Genomic DNA, 23,670 nt, shown 5'->3' with positions numbered 1-23,670 from the left:
CGGAGTGTCATATTTCAAATATAGTATAATTTTTTTTAAATTTCAATTATCAAACAATTTTAAAAACAATTTTTTAAAAATAACATATGATTAGGTAATAATAATTTTTATTTACTATATTTACAATTTCTAATTAAAAATAACATTGAATTATATTATCAAACAATAAATTCAAATCATGTTTTAATTATTTGCCATTAACTGCAAAAGTCACTATAATTGAGTCCAAAGCTAATGTTATTTTCGTTTTTCAGTAATCCATGGTTTGTCTGAATTGACCGCATCGTTGATGGCCTGCATATACTTGCCTTTCGGTAAACTATTAACATAAGTCTTGTTTGATTTCTGCAACAAATCAGACAATTATTGTCAAAACAGTTGTCATAATCAGTGATTACATCGACTATAATATCATTGATACTAACTTTAATGGTATAATCTATTTCCTCTTTACCACCAAAACTAGAAACAATACCAACACCAATGATACTGGCAATCGATCCGAAGAATATAACTTTGATATATGTGGCCACCATTTAAATCTCCCGTAATGTGACGGTCGGTAAAGTAGTGGTCAAATAGTGGTCACAAAATGCATGCAATATATGATTGTTGTCTGACTTTCAAAACATATCACAAATTATGAATATTTAATACATTTAGTCAAATGTGCGACAAAAAGGTCGTAACTATTGGCTTATATTAACTAAGATTTGCAACTTTTTTCCAGTAATACTTAAAAGTCGTTATTAATGTTGTGATTAAAGCGGGAAATCAAAAGTTGTGTAACTTTTTTAGTTAATTAAATGAAAGCATTGTTTTGTTTTTATCACCAAAAAGTTGATCTCATTTCTTCTTAATTGATCTTTTGGTTAATTGTCTTACTATTAATGGTTTGACGACAAAAGGTATAGATATAATGGGAATCCAGGGATTATTACCATTACTGGAGAGAGCGACCAAACCTGTGAATGTGTTGGACTTATCGGGAAGTGTTTGTGTGATTGACGGTAACGGATGGTTACATCGGGCCTCATATGGTTGCGCTCAAGACCTATATAAAGGACTACAAACCGATTTATATGTCAACTATTTTCTTAAACGGTGCCAACATTTGGTTAGCGTCGGTATTAAACCGATTGTTGTGTTTGATGGACAAAGATTACCGGCTAAAGAGGTGACACACAGACAAAGACAAGCGACCAAACGTAACGTACGGAATAAGATTGAGTTATTATTAGCCGAAGGACAGGACTCGAAGGCTAACGAATTAATGAAACAATGTATTGAAATCACACCACAAATGACCAGAAAATTGATTAATGCTTTGCGAGAAAAACAGGTCGACATTATTGTGGCGCCCTTTGAAGCGGATCCACAAATAGCTTATTTGGTTAACAATGGATTTGCAGATTTTGTCATTACTGAAGACTCGGATTTATTAGTTTTTAACTGTAGACTCTGTTTGTTTAAATTGGACGCTAAAGGAAACGGACAGTTGATGGACATGTCTTTGCTTAAGGAGTGTTTGGGAGACGGTTTTGATGTCAACAAATTAAGACATATGTCTATAATGTCAGGTCTGATGATTTGCTTTACAATTACCGGTAATTTAATTATTTGTTGTTTAGGTTGTGATTATTTGGCAAATCTTCCAGGAATTGGTCTCCAAAGAGCCAAAAAGTTTTTCAAATTAACGACAAATTCAGACTTGAAGACAGTTTTGTTTAAAATTCCCAATTATCTCAAAATGACTAAAAAAGTTAAAGTCAGTCAACAATATGTCAATGATTTCATTAGAGCTGACAATACTTTCCGATATCAACTGGTGTTTTGTCCAAAATTGCGACAATTAGTGCCATTGACTCCCTATGAGAATAACATCACTGCTAATGAACTCAGTTATGCCGGCATTCACTTCAATGAAGATCTCGGCAATGACTTTGCTTTTCAATATGCCATTGGAAACGTTGACACAAAGACTTTAGATATCATTGACTCATATAATTTTGAACCAAATGAAGATAGCATTTGGTCAAAGGATTGGTTAAATTATAAGTCGAAGTTTACAACAAATAAATTAATTTTACAAAAATTAAATCCAAATAACAAAATTTTAATCAATAGACAGCCATCTCTTAATGAAAGTCATCACATTTCACATCAATCAACAGTTATACCACAAACCACTGTTCAATCAAATAATTTGTCACCGAATTCATTCAAACGACAGAAAATCGATGAAAATACTTTTGTCAGTTGTCGTCAATTAGTTGATGAATACTCAGTAGAAATTTGTGATGAAAATCAAGAATCAAATAAAATGACAACAACTGTACAACAAAATAATTATATATCGACTAAAAGTATTTATTCGCGAAATATTTTTAAAGTTTCCAAAGAAAGTTCCGAAGAGTTTCAGAGCAARTATTTCAAACGCGAGAAAAAACAAAATATGTTTACATCGATTGCAAACAAAAGAATGCGATTAACCACTGATGAAGATAACTGTTATAATAATGTAAGTCAACATTCGCTAAATTCAAGCGGAAACACAACTATTGATACATTAGATGATACTTTGACTATGAGTGACACCGAAAGATCAGAAATTAGTGAAACCAGTGATGAAGACATCGGTATATTTGATGACTGTTTTACTAATACTAAATCAATTGTCAGTCAATCGGCAAACAAAAGTATAGACTTATCTCTATATAATTCCTCTTTTAATAAGACATCCAAACAGAGAGATATTAGAAATTATTTTAATAAATCATTTTAATTATTATTATTATATTAGTATACAATTGCGGTAATAATAATAATACTTATTTTAACGCAATATTTTTTATTAATAATTGATTTAAATTTATTGTTTATTTTAAACTTCATTTATTTTTTATAATTCAAAATAAGCATGTTTATTTTCATTAATTCATTTGATACTATTTTTGTATTAAAATTTATATTTAAAATATTATTTTGAGTAAATTATTAATAAATTTTGAATAATTTATAAATAAATATAATTTAATTTACTTTAAGTTTTATATGATTTCCACAAATAAGTCGATTAATTGTGAATATTCCAGCATTTTCTTCATTTCTCTATCAATAATGTCAATGCATTTGTTTCCCTCAACTGATTCACTAATTTATTACAATTGCAATTAATGTCCCCTTTGTTGACGTAATTTATGGAACAATAACTGAAAAATCGAGAATAGCGTAGAAATTAGTGGAAAGTATTGGAAGAGAGAGTCAAAGCATATAAAAGGCTCAGAGAGTGACTGGAAATGCACTTCAAGTTTAAAACTGTTATAACTTGTGATTACATTGACTGCTATAAAGAGTCTAAACAATTATAACTTTGAAATTGTTTTTCACTAAATATTGTGTTAAAAAAAAGTTTTATTACAAAAGTGATAAAATGCCAAAAGTTCCAGCAATTGGTATAGACTTAGGAACGACCTACTCGTGTGTCGGTGTGTTTCAACACGGAAAGGTCGAGATCATAGCCAACGATCAGGGAAACCGTACGACACCGTCATATGTGGCCTTTACGGACACCGAGAGATTGATCGGCGACGCGGCCAAGAATCAGGTGGCGATGAATCCCACGAATACCGTGTTTGACGCCAAACGACTCATTGGTCGCCGATTTGATGACTCGACAGTTCAGTCAGATATGAAGCATTGGTCCTTTGAAGTGATCCAAGAGTGTGGCAAACCTAAGATTAAAGTAGAATACAAGGGAGAGATGAAGGCATTCTCTCCCGAAGAGATCTCATCGATGGTATTGGTGAAGATGAAAGAGATCGCTGAAGCATATCTGGGATCTCAAGTCACCAACGCTGTGATTACAGTTCCCGCGTATTTCAATGATAGTCAACGTCAGGCCACTAAAGATGCGGGAACTATATCTGGTCTGAATGTATTGCGAATTATCAATGAGCCGACGGCTGCCGCTATTGCTTACGGTTTGGATAAAAAAGGAAAGGGAGAGAGGAATGTCCTCATCTTTGACTTGGGTGGCGGCACTTTTGACGTGTCTATTCTTACCATTGATGACGGGATCTTCGAAGTCAAGTCCACCGCTGGTGACACTCATTTGGGAGGAGAAGACTTTGATAACCGAATGGTTAATCACTTCGTACAGGAATTCAAGAGAAAACATAATAAGGATTTGTCTCTTAATAAGAGAGCTCTAAGAAGATTGAGGACAACCTGTGAAAGAGCGAAGAGAACTCTTTCGTCCTCAACTCAGGCGTCCATTGAAATCGATTCACTTTTCGAAGGCATCGACTTTTACTCGACGATAACGAGAGCGCGATTTGAAGAGTTAAACGCAGAACTGTTTAGAGGAACATTAGATCCCGTGGAAAAAGCTCTTCGCGACGCAAAAATGGATAAATCGCAGATTCATGAGATTGTTTTAGTCGGTGGATCAACAAGAATACCAAAGATTCAGAAACTACTTCAGGATTACTTTAATGGTAAAGAATTAAACAAAAGCATAAATCCCGACGAAGCTGTGGCCTACGGAGCAGCTGTTCAGGCGGCCATACTTAGTGGCGATAAGAGTGAAGCCGTTCAGGACTTGCTATTACTGGATGTAACGCCACTGTCTTTAGGTATCGAAACGGCCGGTGGTGTTATGACAACACTAATTAAACGAAACACAACAATCCCAACGCGACAGACACAGACATTCACGACTTACGCCGACAATCAGCCGGGAGTTTCTATTCAAGTCCATGAAGGCGAACGCGCGATGACTAAAGACAACAATCTTTTGGGTAAATTTGAATTGACAGGCATTCCTCCCGCGCCAAGAGGTGTACCACAAATTGATGTCACTTTTGATATCGATGCCAATGGTATTCTCAATGTTTCGGCTGTTGACAAGAGTACCGGAAAGGAAAATAAGATAACAATTACTAACGACAAGGGAAGACTTTCTAAAGAAGATATCGAAAAAATGGTTAAAGAGGCCGAAACCTATAAGGATGAAGACAACAAACAAAAAGACAAAATTCAGGCAAAGAATAGTCTCGAAGCGTATGCTTATAATATAAAGCAAACGATTGAAGACGAGAAACTTAAAGACAAAATTGGAGAATCAAACAGAAGTAAAGTGTTGGACAAAGTAAATGAAACTATCAAATGGTTGGACACAAACCAATTGGCAGATAAAGAAGAGTTCGAACACAAACAGAAAGAACTGGAATCTCTTTGTAATCCAATTATCACTAAACTATATGATAGCACAAGTGGTAATAGTACTGCTTCTGGAATGGCTTCGGGATCTCCAAACGGACCGACAATTGAAGAAATGGATTAAATATATTTCAAGTCATTTATTACTTACTTAAATATTTTATTTATTTTCTTTTTATAATATCATAAGTTATTAAATATTTATTTTTACTATTAAACATATGTAATAAAATTATTAATTAAATAAATTTTTGTTGTTAGTTAAATATTTGCAAATTTATAAATTATTTATCATTATGTTGAAGATAACACTATATATTACCTAACATACATAAGTAATGTCGTTATTATTATACATAAAGTAACGTTATTTTTGGATGGCACAAAGCATTGAAAAAAATTATTTTCATTTAAAAGTTTAAAAATAGATAGTTAAATTTTAATTATGTTCTTTTAAATTATTATTTTTCTTTATCAATAATAAATTATAAACAATTGTTTACGAGATATCAGATCAATATTTGAAAATGAAACTTTTTTATTCAATAAAATCATTGATATCACCCGATAAAAATTGCAATGATGCTTATCATGAAGCTATTGTATAGTAAAATTTTTAAAAATTGATTAAAATTTTCAAAAGTGCTAATTATTACTTAGAATACAAGTTATATTCAAAGGTCTTAAAACAAAATTCAGACATATTTAGTTTTTAAAATCCAAAACTACTTAGTCAACCTAATATTGATAATTTTATGTTATTTTAATACACTAAAATAAATGTCATTCTATTTACCGTTTAAAAATAATACTAGTTTTTGTACTTTTGAAACGACATTACTTATGTATGTTAGGTAATATATACTAGAGTATAGCCCAATAAAATAAATAAAAATTATGTATAAAGTATCAATTATTATTAATAGTTATTAATATTTATATACTATAAGGAAATTAAATATGTATCCGTAATATCGGAGAGACTACACATTTTCCTTTATATTTAATAGTTGCTTTTATTTTAAAAAATTTATTAAGGTACAATTTGAAGAAACATAAAATTGTCTTCATCTATATTAAAGTTATTTTTCAATTAATTAAGTAAATTTCCACAACGAAGCCCTTAAACAATTAAAATTTATTTTTGACTAGTTGACTTTTGTAATACATTTTTCCATAAAGAAAAAATTGAAGAAAATTAAACAAACTCAATTTTGATTGAGTGATACCTAATCTATATGTTGCTTATGCTATCAATAATCAAACATATGTATTAATTTTTTTACAGCATATTTTCTAAAAATTTGGTCAAATATTGGCTATATTTTGAGTGTAAATTCATATTATTTTTATTTTTTAACAATATCTTTTTATTGAAACAAAATATATTTTGATATTTTTTACTTAAATGACCTCTAATAAATTAAATATTTAAATTATAAAAAATATTGGATTTTTGTCTATTAATATTTATAGAATAACATTTTAAACCTATATTGGAGTTTCAGACTTTGATTCATTATCATCTTAATACTTTTAATATTAAAAATTTAAAAACTACTTATATTTAAAGCTAATATAATGAAAATTTGAATTAACTTGAAAAATATTTGTTGTCATTTTTATTTTATTATTTCTAGGTGACTAATCTAAAAAAGTAGAATTTAGTAATTATAAGTCACTTGACTTTAAGCTTTCTACCATTTTTATCTTCAATAAGACAATAAAATAAATATTTAATAAATAAAGACAAATAAATTTATTATTAAATTTACATGACAAAAAAATTTTTATTTTGAAAATAATGGAAATAAACAAGTCTAAAGTTAGGACTTTCAAAATTTACGGTTACATATTTAATCTCCTTATATTATTGCTTTCTATATGCTTTTTCACACAAATTAAATCAACAAATCAATACAATTTTATTAAATAATAGTAAAATTTAGACAATAATTATTGCTCAAATTAATATCTATTATTAATATCTAATTATAACAATACCATATATAAATTGTTACAAAAATTTATATATTAAAATTATAGATTAAAATTAGTCAAATATCACTGAAATGTTTATTTAATAATAATTTAAATAATTCTTACAAGAAATTAAAGCATATTATTACTGTATTCTTATATATTTTCGTTGAGATCATTGATTGTCTCATTTTTGTTAATTATAATATTCGTAAATATAATAATTAATGACATATTTTATAGTTTAGGTATCATTCAATAAATAGATCTACACTTAGTATTACACAAACATTTAGCTCAAACTGAGAAATATCAACAAAATATCAGTTTAACGAAGACATCTGCACTCATGTCAAACACCAAAATGTAATCGCTTTTAGTATAAAGTATGCCCTCACTCGCCACACATGGGAGGGTTGACATAACCTAATAATCATTTAAATATAGATATAATTGTTTTAAATATGTTTATCTAATTATATATATATATATATTTGTCTGTTAATACCGAGTAAATTGAATTCAAGTAATCCACTTATAACCAGAAATATGGCGTATGTTATCAATAAGGCATATCCTAATGCAAATTGATATCAATAATCAATTAATTATTTCTATGATCTCTATATTTCAAAATAATTTCAATGTTTTCAAACCTAATTGAGGATTTAATGTCCATTGATTGCGATGAAAGAGATAAATAGTGACTAATAGTGACAAAAATAGCAAAATTATAGCATAGATGAGACCCCGACTGTTGATATTTGCTATTGAACCTATCAATTGATAATCATTATTAGATTACTAAAACAAATATTATTTAAATTTTCAAATGAGTACAAACCTGGATTAACAATTGCAGTCTCGACAAACCATGGAAGTGCTAAACCAATTAGTATATCAAATACATTACTTCCGATTGAATTACTAACAGCCATATCCGCCTGACCCTAAATGTATGTCAAATTACAATATTACTATTAGTAAATATTACTTTATAACTGATTATTAATAATAATTAATTGATAAATTTACTTGTCTGGCCACATGTATACTAGCATAAGCATCCGGAACCTAATGTCATCAATAAAATAATTTATTATATTATATACATTGTTTGTTTAATTATATAAATATTTATTATTTTTATAAAATTTAAAATAATTTTTTTAAAGATAAATATATTCTTCAATACCGAAGTTCCGGCCGCAAGAAATGTGATTCCCATAATACTATCGGGTATACGAAGTGTAAATCCAATTAAGCTAACCATCCATACCATGACGTACGAGAAAATAGCGGTCCACGTAATACTCATGAAGAATGTCAATAAAAATAGATGTTGTTTGACTTTGCAGTCGGGAATGGTATAAAAAAGTATGGAATGTAAGGGAGCTATTGTTCCCCATTTTATACATTCATACCAACCTTCCACTTCTAAATTTCATTATAGCATTTAAAATAGATATCAATTTTATAATTTTTTGTCTCTCACTTGGATCGGGAACTCGTCTCCAGAAGTCCTGATCGGGTACTAGTGATGATTTACGGACCGAATCAAATGATTTGGCAAAATTCAATTCAGACTGATGTTGAAACTGTTGCTGTTGTTGTTGATTATGGTGTTGTTGTTGCTGTTGTTGTAATTGATTTTGATATTTGGCTGTAATAGTGATTTTAATTCGTTTTAGTAAATATTAATGTATTAATTATTATTATTATTAATAATAATACCTTTTTGTCGCTGAATTATAATTAGTTGAGCTGCCGATCGAAATCTTTAAAAAACAGGGAATTATTTAATATAAAAAAAATAATAGTAAACACAATTGCAAACCGAGTAATGGGTCGGAAAAGTCGTTTATGTTTAATGATCACTATATTTGCCGCTTCAAAGATAGTCGTTTGCGGTCTATTCAGTTCAATCCGGTGCCCAAATGCTGACTCATTATTACCAACTTTAGGTTTTTTGTTAAAATAAATAATAATCAATTTTATTAATCAATTTTATTAATCAATCCAATAATTAAAATTAATTAATATTTATTTGAATAATAAAATCTGTAATCTTTGATAAATCAACTGAATATAATTTTAATAATATAATTATATCATAAATAATATTTTTTTAATTTCTTCTCTAAAACCTAAATTCAAAGCTACAAAATAGTAACTAAAACTAAATCTAATATATGTATAAAATACGGTCTGTTATATATTATTCATATAAAGTACAGTAATTTACATAAAAATCTTATTTTTTTATGAAAATTATTGTCAAAGCACTCAAACTTAGATAAGTCTTATCTTAAAGATTGTTATTTTAATTCTGTAAAATATTCTTAATTTTTTATATAAAAAATTATAAAATATTTATGTGTAAATTTATAAGTAAAATATTTTATAAAATTTAATACTATAATCATTTTTGTAAATATTTGTAAGTACTAAATTATAGAATGTTGTTTATATTATTTAGTATATTTTAAGCATATTAAATAATTTTGAAAAATATTATTATAAAAATTATATAAGAATAATAAAATATTAATAATTTTTGTATTATATGAGAAATAGTTACCTTTAAAGGAGTGATACTGTACGATACCCGCGGAATTGGTTTTCAAGTTTTCAAACTCGTCGCCATCGAAATGTTTAATACCATATTGTGTCCACTGTTGCTGAACATAATCCCGGAGCTCAGTGTTGTAATTCATGATCAATATGTAGACACCGTATAACATCAATAGTATAAATGATTCAATTGTTGTAACTTCTCCATCGTATATGAACTAAATAAATGTTATCACAAAATTTGTATATTGAATATCAATATTTAAATAATTAATTTAAAATTAAAAATATTTAATTATAAAACTAACCACAATTAGGACGAGTACTGTTAATGTATAATAAGATGAATCTCTGGCCACTGGCCACCAATTCAACTGAGTTGATGCTATGTTAATGTTATATTTTAAATAAACTTATTCCGCATTTTGAAGTAAACTAACATAAAATGAACGATAACTATATCAAAATATATGTAATACTTTATATTACATATAGACTGTATTTTATTAAAATAACCAGTATTAATTTATCAAAAAATATACTTTAAAAAGTTATATATCATATTTCTTATTTATGATTATTATAAAAAATAAATAATTGTAAAATATTGCTAAATATATAATTAGTTAACTTAAACTTAAATATAGAGCTCATAACATTGTAATACTATATAAAGAAATGTGTCAATATATATATACCTGTGTATAAAGAGCACAATCCTATTACAAATAATATATTGAAAACGGCTGATCCCACAATTGTACCGGTGCCGACATCACCTTTAGCAATAAATACTCCCAGAGTTGCGGTAAACAATTCGGGAGCACTGGAACCGGCAGCCATGAATGTAGCGCCTATTATGTTGATTAAATTAATTTAATATATTTAGAAAATTTATAATAATTAATAAATAAATAACAGACCGGCCACATCATCCGATAGGTTAAGTCGCTATATATGTGTTTAAAAAATAATTCATGAAAATATTTAACAATAATATAATTATAGTTTTAAAAAATATTTCTATACTTGACAGCACTCTTCAAGTGATGGCAAGAAATAAAGATCACAAACAATTGCCAAACAATAGAACATATAGAGGACGACAGCCACGTGTATAATGATGGCTCCCCGGGAACGGGATCTCTGACTAAACAAATCGGGTGGAAATTCATTGATTGCTGGGTTAGTACAAGTGGTTAGGTTAGATCCAACTAAATTAATTAGTGGTTTTTTCGTTGTTGCTGTTGGGTGTACACTGTTGTCATATAACAATAGATTAAAAGATGAATACTGTTTAATACATTATATATAATACTAAATAATTCAATGAGAGTTTGATTTTAATTTAATTACATGTTATGCTTTGGTTCCCTTATTTTGCGCACTTGTGATGCATTTTGATGATTGTCTTTATTATTGTTTGTCTGATTTGTCGTCAAATTAAATCCAGTGTTTTCATTGTTTTGAGTTTCACTTAATTTTCTACTCTTATAGTGATTATCAGCGTTTGTTGATTGGTATACATGTGATGGTAATGATTGCTCTAATCGTGATTGTCCTGTAAAATCGTTTTTTTAAATAAAAATTTTGTTATTATAGTATTTACATAATAATGACATTGATTTTATAATCTTTTACTACGATTATTATATTAACTCTTAACTGCAATAACCATAAAAGCTTTTAAGGTTTATAATACTAAACCGTATATTTAATAACGAGAAAAGTGAGAACTCGTGTTTTGATTCACTAATGTATAAATCAATGAATGGATCAATGTTTTGGACATTTATATGAAAAAAATATTTCTATTTATAGTTACTAACAATATTTTTTTCTATTATTTTATATTTGTTTAGATATTAGTTTATATTATATTTTCTAGTATTTATGAATTACTTTTATTATTAAGTGGCATTTTTTTAAACTATAAATGTGATTACATATTAAAAATGTTAAATTATAAAAGTTTATTTATAAAATAAATATTATTTACATGTTGTTTATCATTTGTCAGAATAAAAATTAAATTACATTATACAGTAGTGTAGTATACAGTAGTATAAAATTTCAATGAAAATGTGACAAATATTGAAGACTATTGTTGTTGATCCAAAGGTTTATAATTATATTACAACATATTTAACACAATTGAATAAATAATAGTGAAAATATCAGTTTTCATCATATAATGTGATAAAATTTTTATGTAATGTTTGATCAAAATTTAGTATAAAGATATGCTCTTAGATTATATACCAATAATACTATCATGTTATTTAAGTATATCAAAATCACTAATGGGTATAGTAAAAGGTTATAAATTAATGCAATATAAGTTATTAATGTTTCACATTATTCAGATAAATATTAAATAAAATATGGGTTCATATATTTTAACATTTAAATAATTGATTTACTAATTCAAAGCATTGCATTGTATAATACAATTTGTATAATATATACTATATATATAATATATACTACACTATATTATGATCGATAGATTAATATATTTTTAGGAGATACTTTTTTGCTAAATATTAATACATCAGTAATATATTAATACTTATAACATCACTATAAAAAAATTAATCCCAATTTTATTTACTTTGGTTACGCTGTGGACTGTTTGTTGAATAAACATACTATAAAATATAATAAATATTATATAGTTTTATTTAGACATTTTTTACAATCTTATTTATTTATATAGTATTTTCTATTTCATATTATTTATCTTTACTAAAGAATTTATTGAAATAAAATATAAATATTTGACATTTTTCTGGTTATATTCTTCAATATATAAGTTTATCCAATTTTTTTTATGGCTAAGCTCTCAAAATACCAAAACAATGTAAACCTTAATAAGCTATTTAAACTCATGTAATATTTATTTTTATGGCATATTATCTTATGAGCAAATAATTAGCACAAAAACTATTAAATTCATTACAACTTATTGTAATGTTTGGTCAAAATTATTTATATAATATATAATAGAGTATATTATAAATCTAAATAATCATATATTTATTAAGTAAAATGAAATTAGATAACAAACTTAGATATAATATATACTGTTATTCAAATAATTTCAATATTAATTTATTACTTATTTAAAATAAATTACTTTATCTTACATAATACTTAATTTATTTTCATATTTTGTAAATTATAATATAAAAATTATGACTTACCTTTGAAATGTAGAGTAACACAGGTTACTATAAAAGCAACACTTAAGACAAGACATTTGCGAATCAAAAAAGGTCTATTAATCATAATTATTAATAATATTGACCACACTTTTTATATTTCATGTTTTATTATTAAAAAATTGTTATCTAAACTGTCTATCCATTTGTGCTCATATGCCTTATCAGCCGATTGTTTAGCGCATGAATTATATCATTGACACAAACACTTGGAATACAGTTTCTAACATAACTGGAAACTGTATTAACGGTTACACTATGAATGTTACACATATGAGTTAGTGAGTCAGTGAATGAAAGAGGAGAGAGAGAGAGAGAGAGAGAGAGAGAGAGAGTCAAGAATATTCTGTGGATGTCCTAAACAACAGTCCTCTACAACAGTCCTCCACCCAAAACTACGAGTGTATTATACGAAATGATAGCATCCGTAACTATGTGTTATATACAATATATTGCAATATTATATATGACTTTATTTGCTTACCATTTCTCCGGTAATCAACCAGACCTTCAAACGCAGACTCTTAAGCATCTTATTGATCGCCAAATTAATCCATAAAAATACACATTAAGTCAGAGAAAATCATTTTAAAATATTTGCTTACTTTATACAGTAATATATGATATTATACTATAAATTTAAGTTTGTATTATATCCTTTATTTAAAATCTGCTTTTAATGAAAAATAAAAGTTTATTTTGAATGATATATAATAAATTAAATTTTTTATTATAATAACAATAAATAATAATAAGATTTAATAGCTTTTATACTAACAATAAATGTTATTTAATGAGTTATCGTTTTAATCACAGACTGACATAATTTTTAATTCTTTATAAATTAGATTAATATTATTTCTCTTTTGTTTTATTTTCTCATTAATGATATAAATATTTTTTGAAACTGTAGTTTATTCTAACATTAACTACAGTATAAGTGTATTTTTGATGAATATTGTATAATATATTTTTATATTTTAAGATCATAACAATTCCTATGATAATTGTGCTTAAATATTATAAGTATAATAAGTATAAACATTAGTAGTATAGATCATATATAGATATTTTATAGTTAGATTATCTATAAAAACTAATAAATAACATATAATATATACATTTATATTTATATGTCGACAGTATAAAGTTTATAAAGCTATTAATAATTCAAATATTATTGATTTTTTATTTCAAAACAATAATTGAAGTTGAAATCGTTGAAATATTCATTTGAATATATTACTTGTTTTTTAAAAAATAAAACAAATTACTTTTTAATTTAATTAAATATACATAATGTACATACAACAAAAAATATAAATTAGTAATTTTATATTATATAATTATCTAATTATGACAGTTAATTTATATAAAAAATAGATAAAATGCTCTATACTGTTATTTTGCAAAATTAGTTTATTAGTTAAAATAATTATGTATGCAATAAACGATAATTAATAATAACTATACTTATGCATTTTCGGGAGCTTAAATGGCCAAAATCGGTCGGGAAATCGGGAGTAAAAAATCACAAAATCGGGAGATTAATCGGGAAATAAATTTTATTTTTTTTGCATTATAATTAGCATATATAGTTTAGTTGTCACAAAATTGGTTATATTTAATAATAAAATGATATTTAAGATTATCTTTAGTAAACTTATGTCTTCTATCAGTGAGAATATTCTTATATTCAGAAAAAGAGCGCTCGATGTCCACTGATTTTAACGGTGCATATCTTGTCAAACATTTTGTCTCAAAGTCTTGTGAATCACAAAAGTCTTCCAAATCTTTATTCTTTGCCAAACACATCAATAGTTTTTCTTTAGCAAAACCAGACAATTGCTGTACAGTATTATCAATAATACTTTTTTGATCATTTATTGGTATATTTGAAGACATCAGTTGTTTTGTGGATTCAATTAATATTTTGTAATTTTCAGAATCAAATAATTGATTCTTAAATTTTATATCATTTATTAATAATTTAAGTTTTTTTATTGACTGATTGTTAGTTTCCTGTTTCAAACTATTGACAAACATTTCAATTTTAACAAAATTTGTGCGATAAAACATAACAGTTTCTAACCAAGTTTTCCATCGGGTAATGACAGGAATAGGAGGTAACGGGAGAGCAGTCGTCTCTCTATAAAGTAGTTCTTTTGATTTCGAAGTTAATAAACATTTTTTCATTGAAGAAACAAATATATTTAATTCAGAATATTCTTCTTGTATTTTACGACACACTCTATCTAATGCGTGAACAACACATGTTATATGAGACATCTTCGGGAAAAAAAACTTTAAATTGGTACCAACTGTCCTCATATATGATGCGGCGTCTGTGACTAAAAGTAACACTTTATTATATTGTATACCTTGAGGCCAAAGTATTTGACAAGCATTTAAAAATGCAGTTTGAATTGTGTTATGTTTAGTGTCTTCAATGAACTCGACATCAATTATCATTGGTTTACTATACTCGCCATTTAATATACCAACCATTATATTAAACACTTTTCGATCGCAACTATCTTTTGTTTCATCTATTATAAAATATACATAATTTTCGGCAACAATTTTTCTGATATTATCAATAGCTTTTAGATATAATGGCTTTTCATATCGTTTAAGTGTTGTCTGATTTGGTACCACTTTTAAAACAAATTCTTCAATGAATCCTTTTAATGCCGGAGACATTACTTTATGAAAAGGTATGTTTGATTTAATGAGTGTTTCAGTCAATCGCATTGTAAAATAGTCTTCAGTATCTTTTTTCTGATTTAACGTTTTAATTGATTCTGATAGCAATTGTTGTCTTTTTTGATCACCTTTTGCTTTAATCTCTCGGTGTTTAAGATGTGATGCACTCGACATGTGTTCATTGATACGGCATTTGTATTTACTTTCGGAAATAATTATTTGTTTCACACAAACCATACAAAATACACATTCATTTTCAACTTTTAATTCATTATTTGATTTTAAAAATAAATTTAATTTAGATTTTAAACTACTCTTTGTTTTACCCATTGTTTACTAAAAATACAAATATTTCATATTATACTTAAATATAATATTTTACAAAATTACAGTTTTTTATATCAAATAATAATTACAATATTTTTTGTGATTTTTATGTACGCTTGCGTCACTTTCATTGCTTTTTAAGTTAATATAGTTTTGAATTTGTTGCTAATGTTGTATTGACTATATATTTAGTTTTTGTTAATCAATATTTAGCGAATTTCGGGAAAAAACACACTTAAATACTGTTTTTCGGGGTTTTTCGGGATTTTCTCAAAAAACAACAAAAATCGGGAAAATCGGGAAAAACAATAGACGTTAATTTCATTTAAAATGTTGCCATATTTCTATAAATATTAAATTCCCGACGATTTAATGAATATTAAATTTTCGGGAATTCCCGAAGAAACATAACTCTAATAATAACTGTTACCTAACATTAATAATAAAACAATATTTTCAAATACTATATTAATTAAATATTTAATTAATTTAAAAACTAAAAATTTATATATATATAATATATGAAAGTCAATGATATATAAAATTTGATGTTATCAAATACTGTACATTATTCAATACTAAATGGTTATTCATTAGGTATGACTAAAATTTCAAGTTTACAACAAAATAATTTAATCCAATTTTAAGTAATTGTATTAAAATTGTTGAACCAGTTATATGATATGATATTAATAGTAATTTATATAATTTTAATTTTTATTATACTGTACTTTATAATACATGTGTCATATTAATTAAAAATTATTTTAATAGTCCGTTCATTAAAAGAAATATTTTTGTTTCTTACTGTAAGAGTTTTATATATACAGTATTATAATAATTCTAATGATTATATTTTTTAATTAGCTTTATTTATATATAATTTATATTTAAATATATAATTTTTCAATAAATACTTATATATATACTAAATTAGTACTGTATGTATTGTAGAAACATATTAACAAGTATAGAGAAATATGATAAATATCGTAGAGCTTAAAGTTAATTTAATATTAAAACTAAATTATTATATATTTATACAATAAAATAAAATATAGAATAATTTATTATTATTTATAATAATTGTTCATAAAATAACAATATATTAAAATATGTAATTTTCAAATTAAATACCAAATATTGTATCATTTTTTATAGATTCCTAAAATGAGTTGCATCTGAATTAGTTGTTAAGTATTTAACTGGTTTACTATGTTATTATTAGAGCATTTATTTCACATATAACTTATATTTTTAGTGATTAAAGATATTAACAAAAAAATTAGATATATAAACAATTGATTGAAAACTAATAATTATAGCAAAAGTTTTAGTCACATAAACACATATAACAACATATTTTGAAAGGTAGTCACATATTATCAAATAAATTTATTATCACATATTTCGCATATAACTGTAAAATAATAGTTGAATTACATTTTTCTTATGTATTATTTGTTCAATTTTTAAAAAATAGTATTTTATATGAATGCAACTTTATTTGTTAATTTTTGTAGACAAATAACATAAAATTTATGATATATTTTCTACTATTTTCTAGTGTCTACTAAAAAACAATACATTATTTGAATTAATTTAAATTTATAGCAACATTTTAAAAGCTAAATATTTTTTATTTATGCGTTTTTAAGTTTAAATAAGAAAAATGTTTTCATATAAATATTTCATTGAATAAAACCCGAATTTTAGTCACATATATCTAAAGTTATTAGTTATAATTATATAATAAAAATAATAATTTGACACTGCTCATTTTAGCAATTATCAAACTTTCTAGACTTTATAAACATTCCTTAATTAAATATTTATTATAAATTAACAAAATATCAAAATCTATAAATTAAATAAACAAAAAAAATTTTGAAATTAACTATTTAGTTATTAACCAATAAGTTGTTACTAAAAATTTTATTTAATTTTAATAATATTAATAAATTATTTATAAATACTGTATAAACACATATTATTTGCTACCAATAGATGGCAAATGTATTCACACATTGAGTGACGAAAACACAACACAAACAGCAAATGTGTTGCGATTTTCACTGATTTATGAATGAATGACTCAAACAGTGCTTTAAATCATAACATTATTTTGTAATAATAATTATTAATAGCAATGAATGAGTTGGAAGTGATGGCAAAAATCAGTTATTAATTTGTTATTTAATTTGCTATTAAATCAATGTTTTGATTGTCAGCTTTGGATTTGATAGACAAGTAATAGTATGTATATATAAATGTCAAGTTGTGGTTCAAATTAGTGCCAAAATTAAACCTCAAAATTGATGCCAATTTTTTTTTAAAAATCAATTGTTTTTTGTTTAAAACTGAAAGTTTAGCAAATATTGCTATTAATATTATTAAAATAATATGAAAGTTATATTAGATATTGTGGTCAACAAACTGTATAATATATTGTAAACATTATGACACTTGAAAAAAGTGACCCAAATTTTTAGTGAACCACTAAATAATGTATTATTAAGTGTCTGTAGACTCTGTATACTGTATTTCACTTATACTTAAAAATAAAGTATAATCTGGTTTAACAAACACAACAAAAAACTTGAAATTAATTTTTTTTGAAAAATAGTGAAAACCAGTAATTATTTATATTTTTCAATACTTATGATAATTGCTAACTAACTGTAAAACACATCATATGATTGTTTGAACTTAATATTTTCATTTATATATTGATACTGTACTGTATAGTACAGTGTATTATACATTATATTTTTTAAACAATGCTAAAGCATAATATACTGTATTGTGATATTAATTTAAATATTTAATAGTAATCTACAATTTTAAAAAAATATTGATTATAAAAATAAATAATAATTATATTTATTTTTAAAAAGCACAGTTTGCCAATTTTATAAACCGTAAGTTATATAATAAAAATATTTGCTTTTATCAGCAATATTTTGTTTTATATTTTATTATAATAAATACTTGTTTTATAAAATAAATTATATTAATTTTTATTATACTTTAATAATTTAGTGAATCCTTAAAGTGATGTCTGAAACGGAAGCAAATGTTTGTCAGGTATTTGTTATTAATATTAATTATATAAGTTATACAGTATTTTTAAATCCTATTTTTGTTTTTATTTAATGATTTTATAACCGGTATATACAGTAATAGTTATATTATTAATTTTTTTGAATGATTTGAAACAAGTGTTTTGTGTGACAATATTACTAAATGAGAGCATATAATGAATAAATTAGACATAAAATAGACAACTGTTTTGTAACAATAACTGATAAAATGTAATATAATATTATTGACATTAATTCAGTGATTTAAAAAAATAAATGATTATATTATTTATAATTAACCACATTTTCTCAACAATTTGTTTAATGATAATAAATTTTTAATAAACCTTTGATTGTACTTGAATTATGTTATAAAAATAAAACATTAAATGTCATAAAAGCTATGTTATATACTATTGTTAAGTTATTTAATATATAGTTAGATTTGTATTGCGATAGTAATGATCAGCGCAGACACGACTGTCCTCACTCTAGTAGTGTTTGCCCACAATTGTGAGCATAAGTCACATCCCATTAAATTGATCCGATGCTCCAAATTTGGCTATTATTTTATACATTGAAGCCCTATCTGAAATGTATGGCCACTGCGTGAACATATGCCTTACCAGTGCAAACCAATGCCAGTGCGCCCTACCTCTCTCTCTCTCTCTCTCTCTCTCTCTCTCTCTCTCTCTCTCTGCTCGTATAATTGATTTCGGCATTCATTTTACGTTTATATTAAACATTAGAATTATTTTAAATAATTTAGTTATACAATTGATATAATGTAATGATTTTATTATTTAAAATATGAATTGAAATATAGTAACCTTTGCTGATCTTTATTTAGTTTTGACCTATTGTTTCAATTACCAAAACCACAGATACATTATAAATGTTAAAAACTTAACAATTGTAACCTTTTATTATTATTATTATTATTATTATTATTATTATCATAACCTATTGATTGTCGTTTTATTTTTGCAAAACAACAAAAATGTTATTTACCGACAGAGCCTCAGCCTCTAATAATTTAAGTCTTATAACAGTTTTTTCTCGTCCACCAAAACCCAGATCACAAGAATCGGTACTTTCCTATCATACATATTCTGTTATTAAACTTTTATTTGATTTTTTAATTAATAAAATTGATTAAATTTAAATTAATTTTTTAATAAATATTTGTTGGATAGGAATGCGGCTGTCGATGCGAGAGTTGCGTCAATAATAACTCAATTCATTTGCACCGGGAGATTGAACATCTAAAAAAACAACTGACCGAAAGGGAGTTCCATATAATGTCTATGGAAAGTCAGATTATGCTTCACGCCAGACGGTTCCCAAATGGAGAGATGAATGCTATGCAAGAAAGTCTGCTCTTTTGGCAGGAAAAGTATGAACGGTATGTATGTCCTGGAAATGCAATACATTAATGTTTTTTTTGATATTTGTTGTTTCGGATGAGTTAACATAATGTCTATTATAATAACTTTTAGATTATTAGAAGGTCACCGAAAATTGCAAAAAGTAAACCAAGGGTTAGAAGACAAACTGTTGAGAATCGCCGATAAGTTTGAAAACGATAAGGTTGTGCTGACCAGAGATGTCACTGAACTGACCAATCGACTCGTCGACGCTCGCGTATCGATGGCTGAGATGGAAGAGGAGAGCGATCAATACAAGAATGATTGCAATATTGCCATTCAATTATTACAATGCAAACCATCAAATTTTGTGTCTCATAAGTTTAATGCCGTATGTCTTATATTTTATTTTTATTTGGTTTTTAACTATATCTTAATTTTTACACTTTTTTATGTATAGTTGCCGCCAGATATTCAAGAAAAAGTAAAGCTTCAATTGAATCACCGACGATCAAGAAGTAATCCATGCAATTCAACGGTAATTGATATGACTGGAGTGACCAACAATTCTGAGACGAATAACGGCGCGCGAGTCATACGAGTGCCAATACCGACATTCCCTCCGACGGCTATGTTTTATTCAGTTAATAAAACAAATGAAGAATCGCTTCCATTAAGCAATAATAAACTAAACAATCATCAAAACGAATCAAATGGTTGTCCCGATTATGTGTCGGCAGCTATAATGGCAAAAGTATTAGAGGAAAGAGATAAAGAAAGGAGGTTTAAAAAGACACAGAAGTGCCATCAATGTCGCAATCGACGAGCGTTTATTCAATACATTGACGAAGAAACACAAACAAACAATGGTGTTCTTAGGGATGAAGACTATCATTACTCGAATACTATTTTTAATAGACAAAGATCTGAGTCTTCCTCAAGTATGGAATCTATTAATAATTATAGTACCACTTCTTCAACCACAACAACAACAACGGTATTCAAGAATTGCAACGAAACTATTATTATATAATTAAAGATTTTTAATGATAAGATTTTTTAGACAGTCATTCAATCATTCCGTTTATTTATTTATATATTTTTTGTTAAGTTTTTGAATATATTTTATTTAATATTATCGTACATAGAATTATTTCAATTGATAGAAATGAAATACTCATTAGAAATATTAATTATAATTTACATATTTTTGTAATATATGTTAATTTTATTTTTTAAATTTTATTATAAGTTGCCATTCATTAAATAGTGAGCAATAATTTTTATATAATTCATTTAATTATTTTGATGACACCAAAAATGAAATACAATTCAAAGTATTGATGATTTAATTATAATTTTGAAATCAAATCATCATTTCTGTAATTGAGTCAAAATAACTTAAAAATTTAAGAATACATGATTTGCAAGAATTGATTTTAAGTGAATTTAATCAATTAATTTAACGAATGATCTTATATAACATACAAATTATATTTGATTATAATTATTAACTACAAGTTAACCATTTGTTGACTTAATAAAGAGTGATTTTTAAGTTCATAAAAATGTAATTATTTGTAAATAAAATTAGTTTTAATTAAAATATAGCTATTTATTTCGATATAACTTGAAAAATATTATAAAAATTATTTATAGATTAGATAAAAAATTATAAAATAAAATATAAGAAATTAATTTTTACATCAATAATGTTACCAATAATTAGTAAACAAAAGCCGATAACTCTATAATAAATTAATTATTAGTCGATCGGATATAATGAAGTGAAAGAAGATTTAATTTCTTTGATTAGATCAGTAGTTGTCGTACTTCTGCCCCATTTAGCGAAAGCTAAGCGAGCGCACCGTCGGGTCAGCATAGAGGCGGCCAAAGCGGCTATTATTGTTGGACTCAATTGTTGACGATTTAAATCACTGGAAGAGCTATTATTTTCAAATGCTTTGTGACTCCAATAAGCGAATACACCCATAGAACCGGCCAATAAGTCTCCCTGTCCTCCACATCGACGAGGACTTCCCATATCATTGCATGTGACGAGTGAATTGCCATCACTGATGACATCTTCATATCCTTTTCGGACAATTGTAATGTTACCCAAAGTCTTTGCCAAATGTATAAGTGCTTCATTTGGATTGTCATTCTTGTTTGACTCACACCGATATACCGAAGCATACAAGCGGTCAAATTCGGCCACATTTGGCGTCAAAATAGCTTTCGTATATCCCCTCACTATTTCTGGACATTTGGACACAAAATACAGAGCGTCGGCGTCTAATATCATCGGAAGATTCAATTCTTTCACTTTATCAATAATAGCACCGACATTGGCCAGTGTCTGGTCATTGCGTCCGAGTCCCGGTCCTATTACAACTGCGTGTAGTTTAGGCAGTTGCACAACAATTTCATCGACAGCGGTGTCCGAGTCCAACGTTGGGTAAACTATAAGTTCGGGTGAGTAGGACTTTATTACCGGTGCAGACTCTCGGCTACAAAACACATACGACAGGTCGGCACCCACTTTAAGTGCAGAAATGGCCGCAAAATATGGAGCGCCTGTGTATTCAATGGATCCGCCGATAACACCGATGCGACCGCACTGTCCCTTATGGGCGGTATTACTGAGTCCGGGAATTATAGAACATATGATCTGTTGTTCGCTACTAAATGACTGGTCAGCACTTGTGACCCGTGTCTCGGGTAAAGAGTCGTCTTTATCCGACATTTTGTCAAAAAAAAATGTTGCAATTATTGAGACAATCGGTGGTCTCTTCGTTGATCACATCAATGTGTGATTACTATGATTGCTATCAATTAAATAACTTTATAATAATTTAATGATTGTCTCCAATCATATGATAACTAATATAATATTGTAATACATATTACAAAGTATTTTGTTATTCACTTAACAGATGGCTATAAATGTCTTTCAATTGTTTACTTTAACATTCAGTTTAAATTAAATACAAAATAATTGAAAACATTTAAAAAATTTTGTATAAATTGATATCAAAGAAAAACTGAATTTAATTGAAATTTCTTTTAATGCGTTTCTCTTTAATAATAATTAAATTAATTAATCAATGGTTTAGTATAATTGACCTTGCTTATTTATCACAATTTATATTGTATATACAGTTAGTATAAATTTGATTTTTGTGT

General features: G+C 26.3%; 5 protein-coding genes across 5 annotated transcripts; 3 read left to right on the top strand and 2 right to left on the bottom strand.

Moving 5' to 3' along the window:
* The first annotated feature begins 431 nt into the window (after positions 1-431).
* LOC128966300 (exonuclease 1-like) lies at positions 432-3,121 on the top strand. Its single transcript, XM_054313146.1, has 5 exons — positions 432-1,580; positions 1,632-2,064; positions 2,128-2,297; positions 2,394-2,699; positions 3,096-3,121. The coding sequence occupies exons 1-5, from the start codon at positions 920-922 to the stop codon at positions 3,119-3,121; spliced, it is 1,596 nt and encodes a 531-aa protein (XP_054169121.1). The 5' UTR covers positions 432-919.
* A 141-nt stretch (positions 3,122-3,262) lies between these two features.
* LOC128952981 (heat shock cognate 71 kDa protein-like) lies at positions 3,263-5,381 on the top strand. Its single transcript, XM_054298463.1, has one exon. The coding sequence runs from the start codon at positions 3,434-3,436 to the stop codon at positions 5,345-5,347; it is 1,914 nt and encodes a 637-aa protein (XP_054154438.1). The 5' UTR covers positions 3,263-3,433; the 3' UTR covers positions 5,348-5,381.
* A 2,172-nt stretch (positions 5,382-7,553) lies between these two features.
* Positions 7,554-15,881, bottom strand: LOC128966299 (sodium/potassium/calcium exchanger 4-like). The gene is made up of 18 exons (XM_054313145.1): positions 15,084-15,881; positions 14,665-14,849; positions 12,984-13,057; positions 11,134-11,338; positions 10,807-11,035; positions 10,701-10,728; positions 10,476-10,631; positions 10,086-10,162; positions 9,785-9,995; positions 9,041-9,161; positions 8,938-8,981; positions 8,699-8,866; positions 8,399-8,640; positions 8,239-8,277; positions 8,048-8,153; positions 7,860-7,979; positions 7,712-7,780; positions 7,554-7,629 (listed from the first exon to the last, which is right to left on the bottom strand). The coding sequence occupies exons 1-18, from the start codon at positions 15,879-15,881 to the stop codon at positions 7,598-7,600; spliced, it is 2,904 nt and encodes a 967-aa protein (XP_054169120.1). The 3' UTR covers positions 7,554-7,597.
* A 3,034-nt stretch (positions 15,882-18,915) lies between these two features.
* LOC128952720 (uncharacterized) lies at positions 18,916-21,547 on the top strand. The gene is made up of 5 exons (XM_054298155.1): positions 18,916-18,955; positions 19,077-19,121; positions 20,314-20,522; positions 20,617-20,875; positions 20,945-21,547. Exons 2-5 carry the CDS (start codon positions 19,092-19,094, stop codon positions 21,515-21,517), a joined length of 1,071 nt encoding a protein of 356 aa, XP_054154130.1. The 5' UTR covers positions 18,916-18,955; positions 19,077-19,091; the 3' UTR covers positions 21,518-21,547.
* A 702-nt stretch (positions 21,548-22,249) lies between these two features.
* On the bottom strand, positions 22,250-23,359 carry LOC128952082 (ATP-dependent (S)-NAD(P)H-hydrate dehydratase-like). The gene has a single exon (XM_054297416.1). It carries the CDS (start codon positions 23,228-23,230, stop codon positions 22,250-22,252), a length of 981 nt encoding a protein of 326 aa, XP_054153391.1. The 5' UTR covers positions 23,231-23,359.
* Positions 23,360-23,670: the final 311 nt, after the last annotated feature.

The sequence above is a fragment of the Oppia nitens genome, unplaced genomic scaffold (assembly GCF_028296485.1).
Source record: "Oppia nitens isolate AA-2021 unplaced genomic scaffold, nextdenovo-longstitch-racon4-pilon3 scaffold1_pilon_pilon_pilon, whole genome shotgun sequence".
Lineage (NCBI taxonomy): Eukaryota > Metazoa > Arthropoda > Arachnida > Sarcoptiformes > Oppiidae > Oppia > Oppia nitens.
Note: the sequence above shows the minus strand (reverse complement) of the source record. Positions and strands in the feature narration are given on the sequence as shown.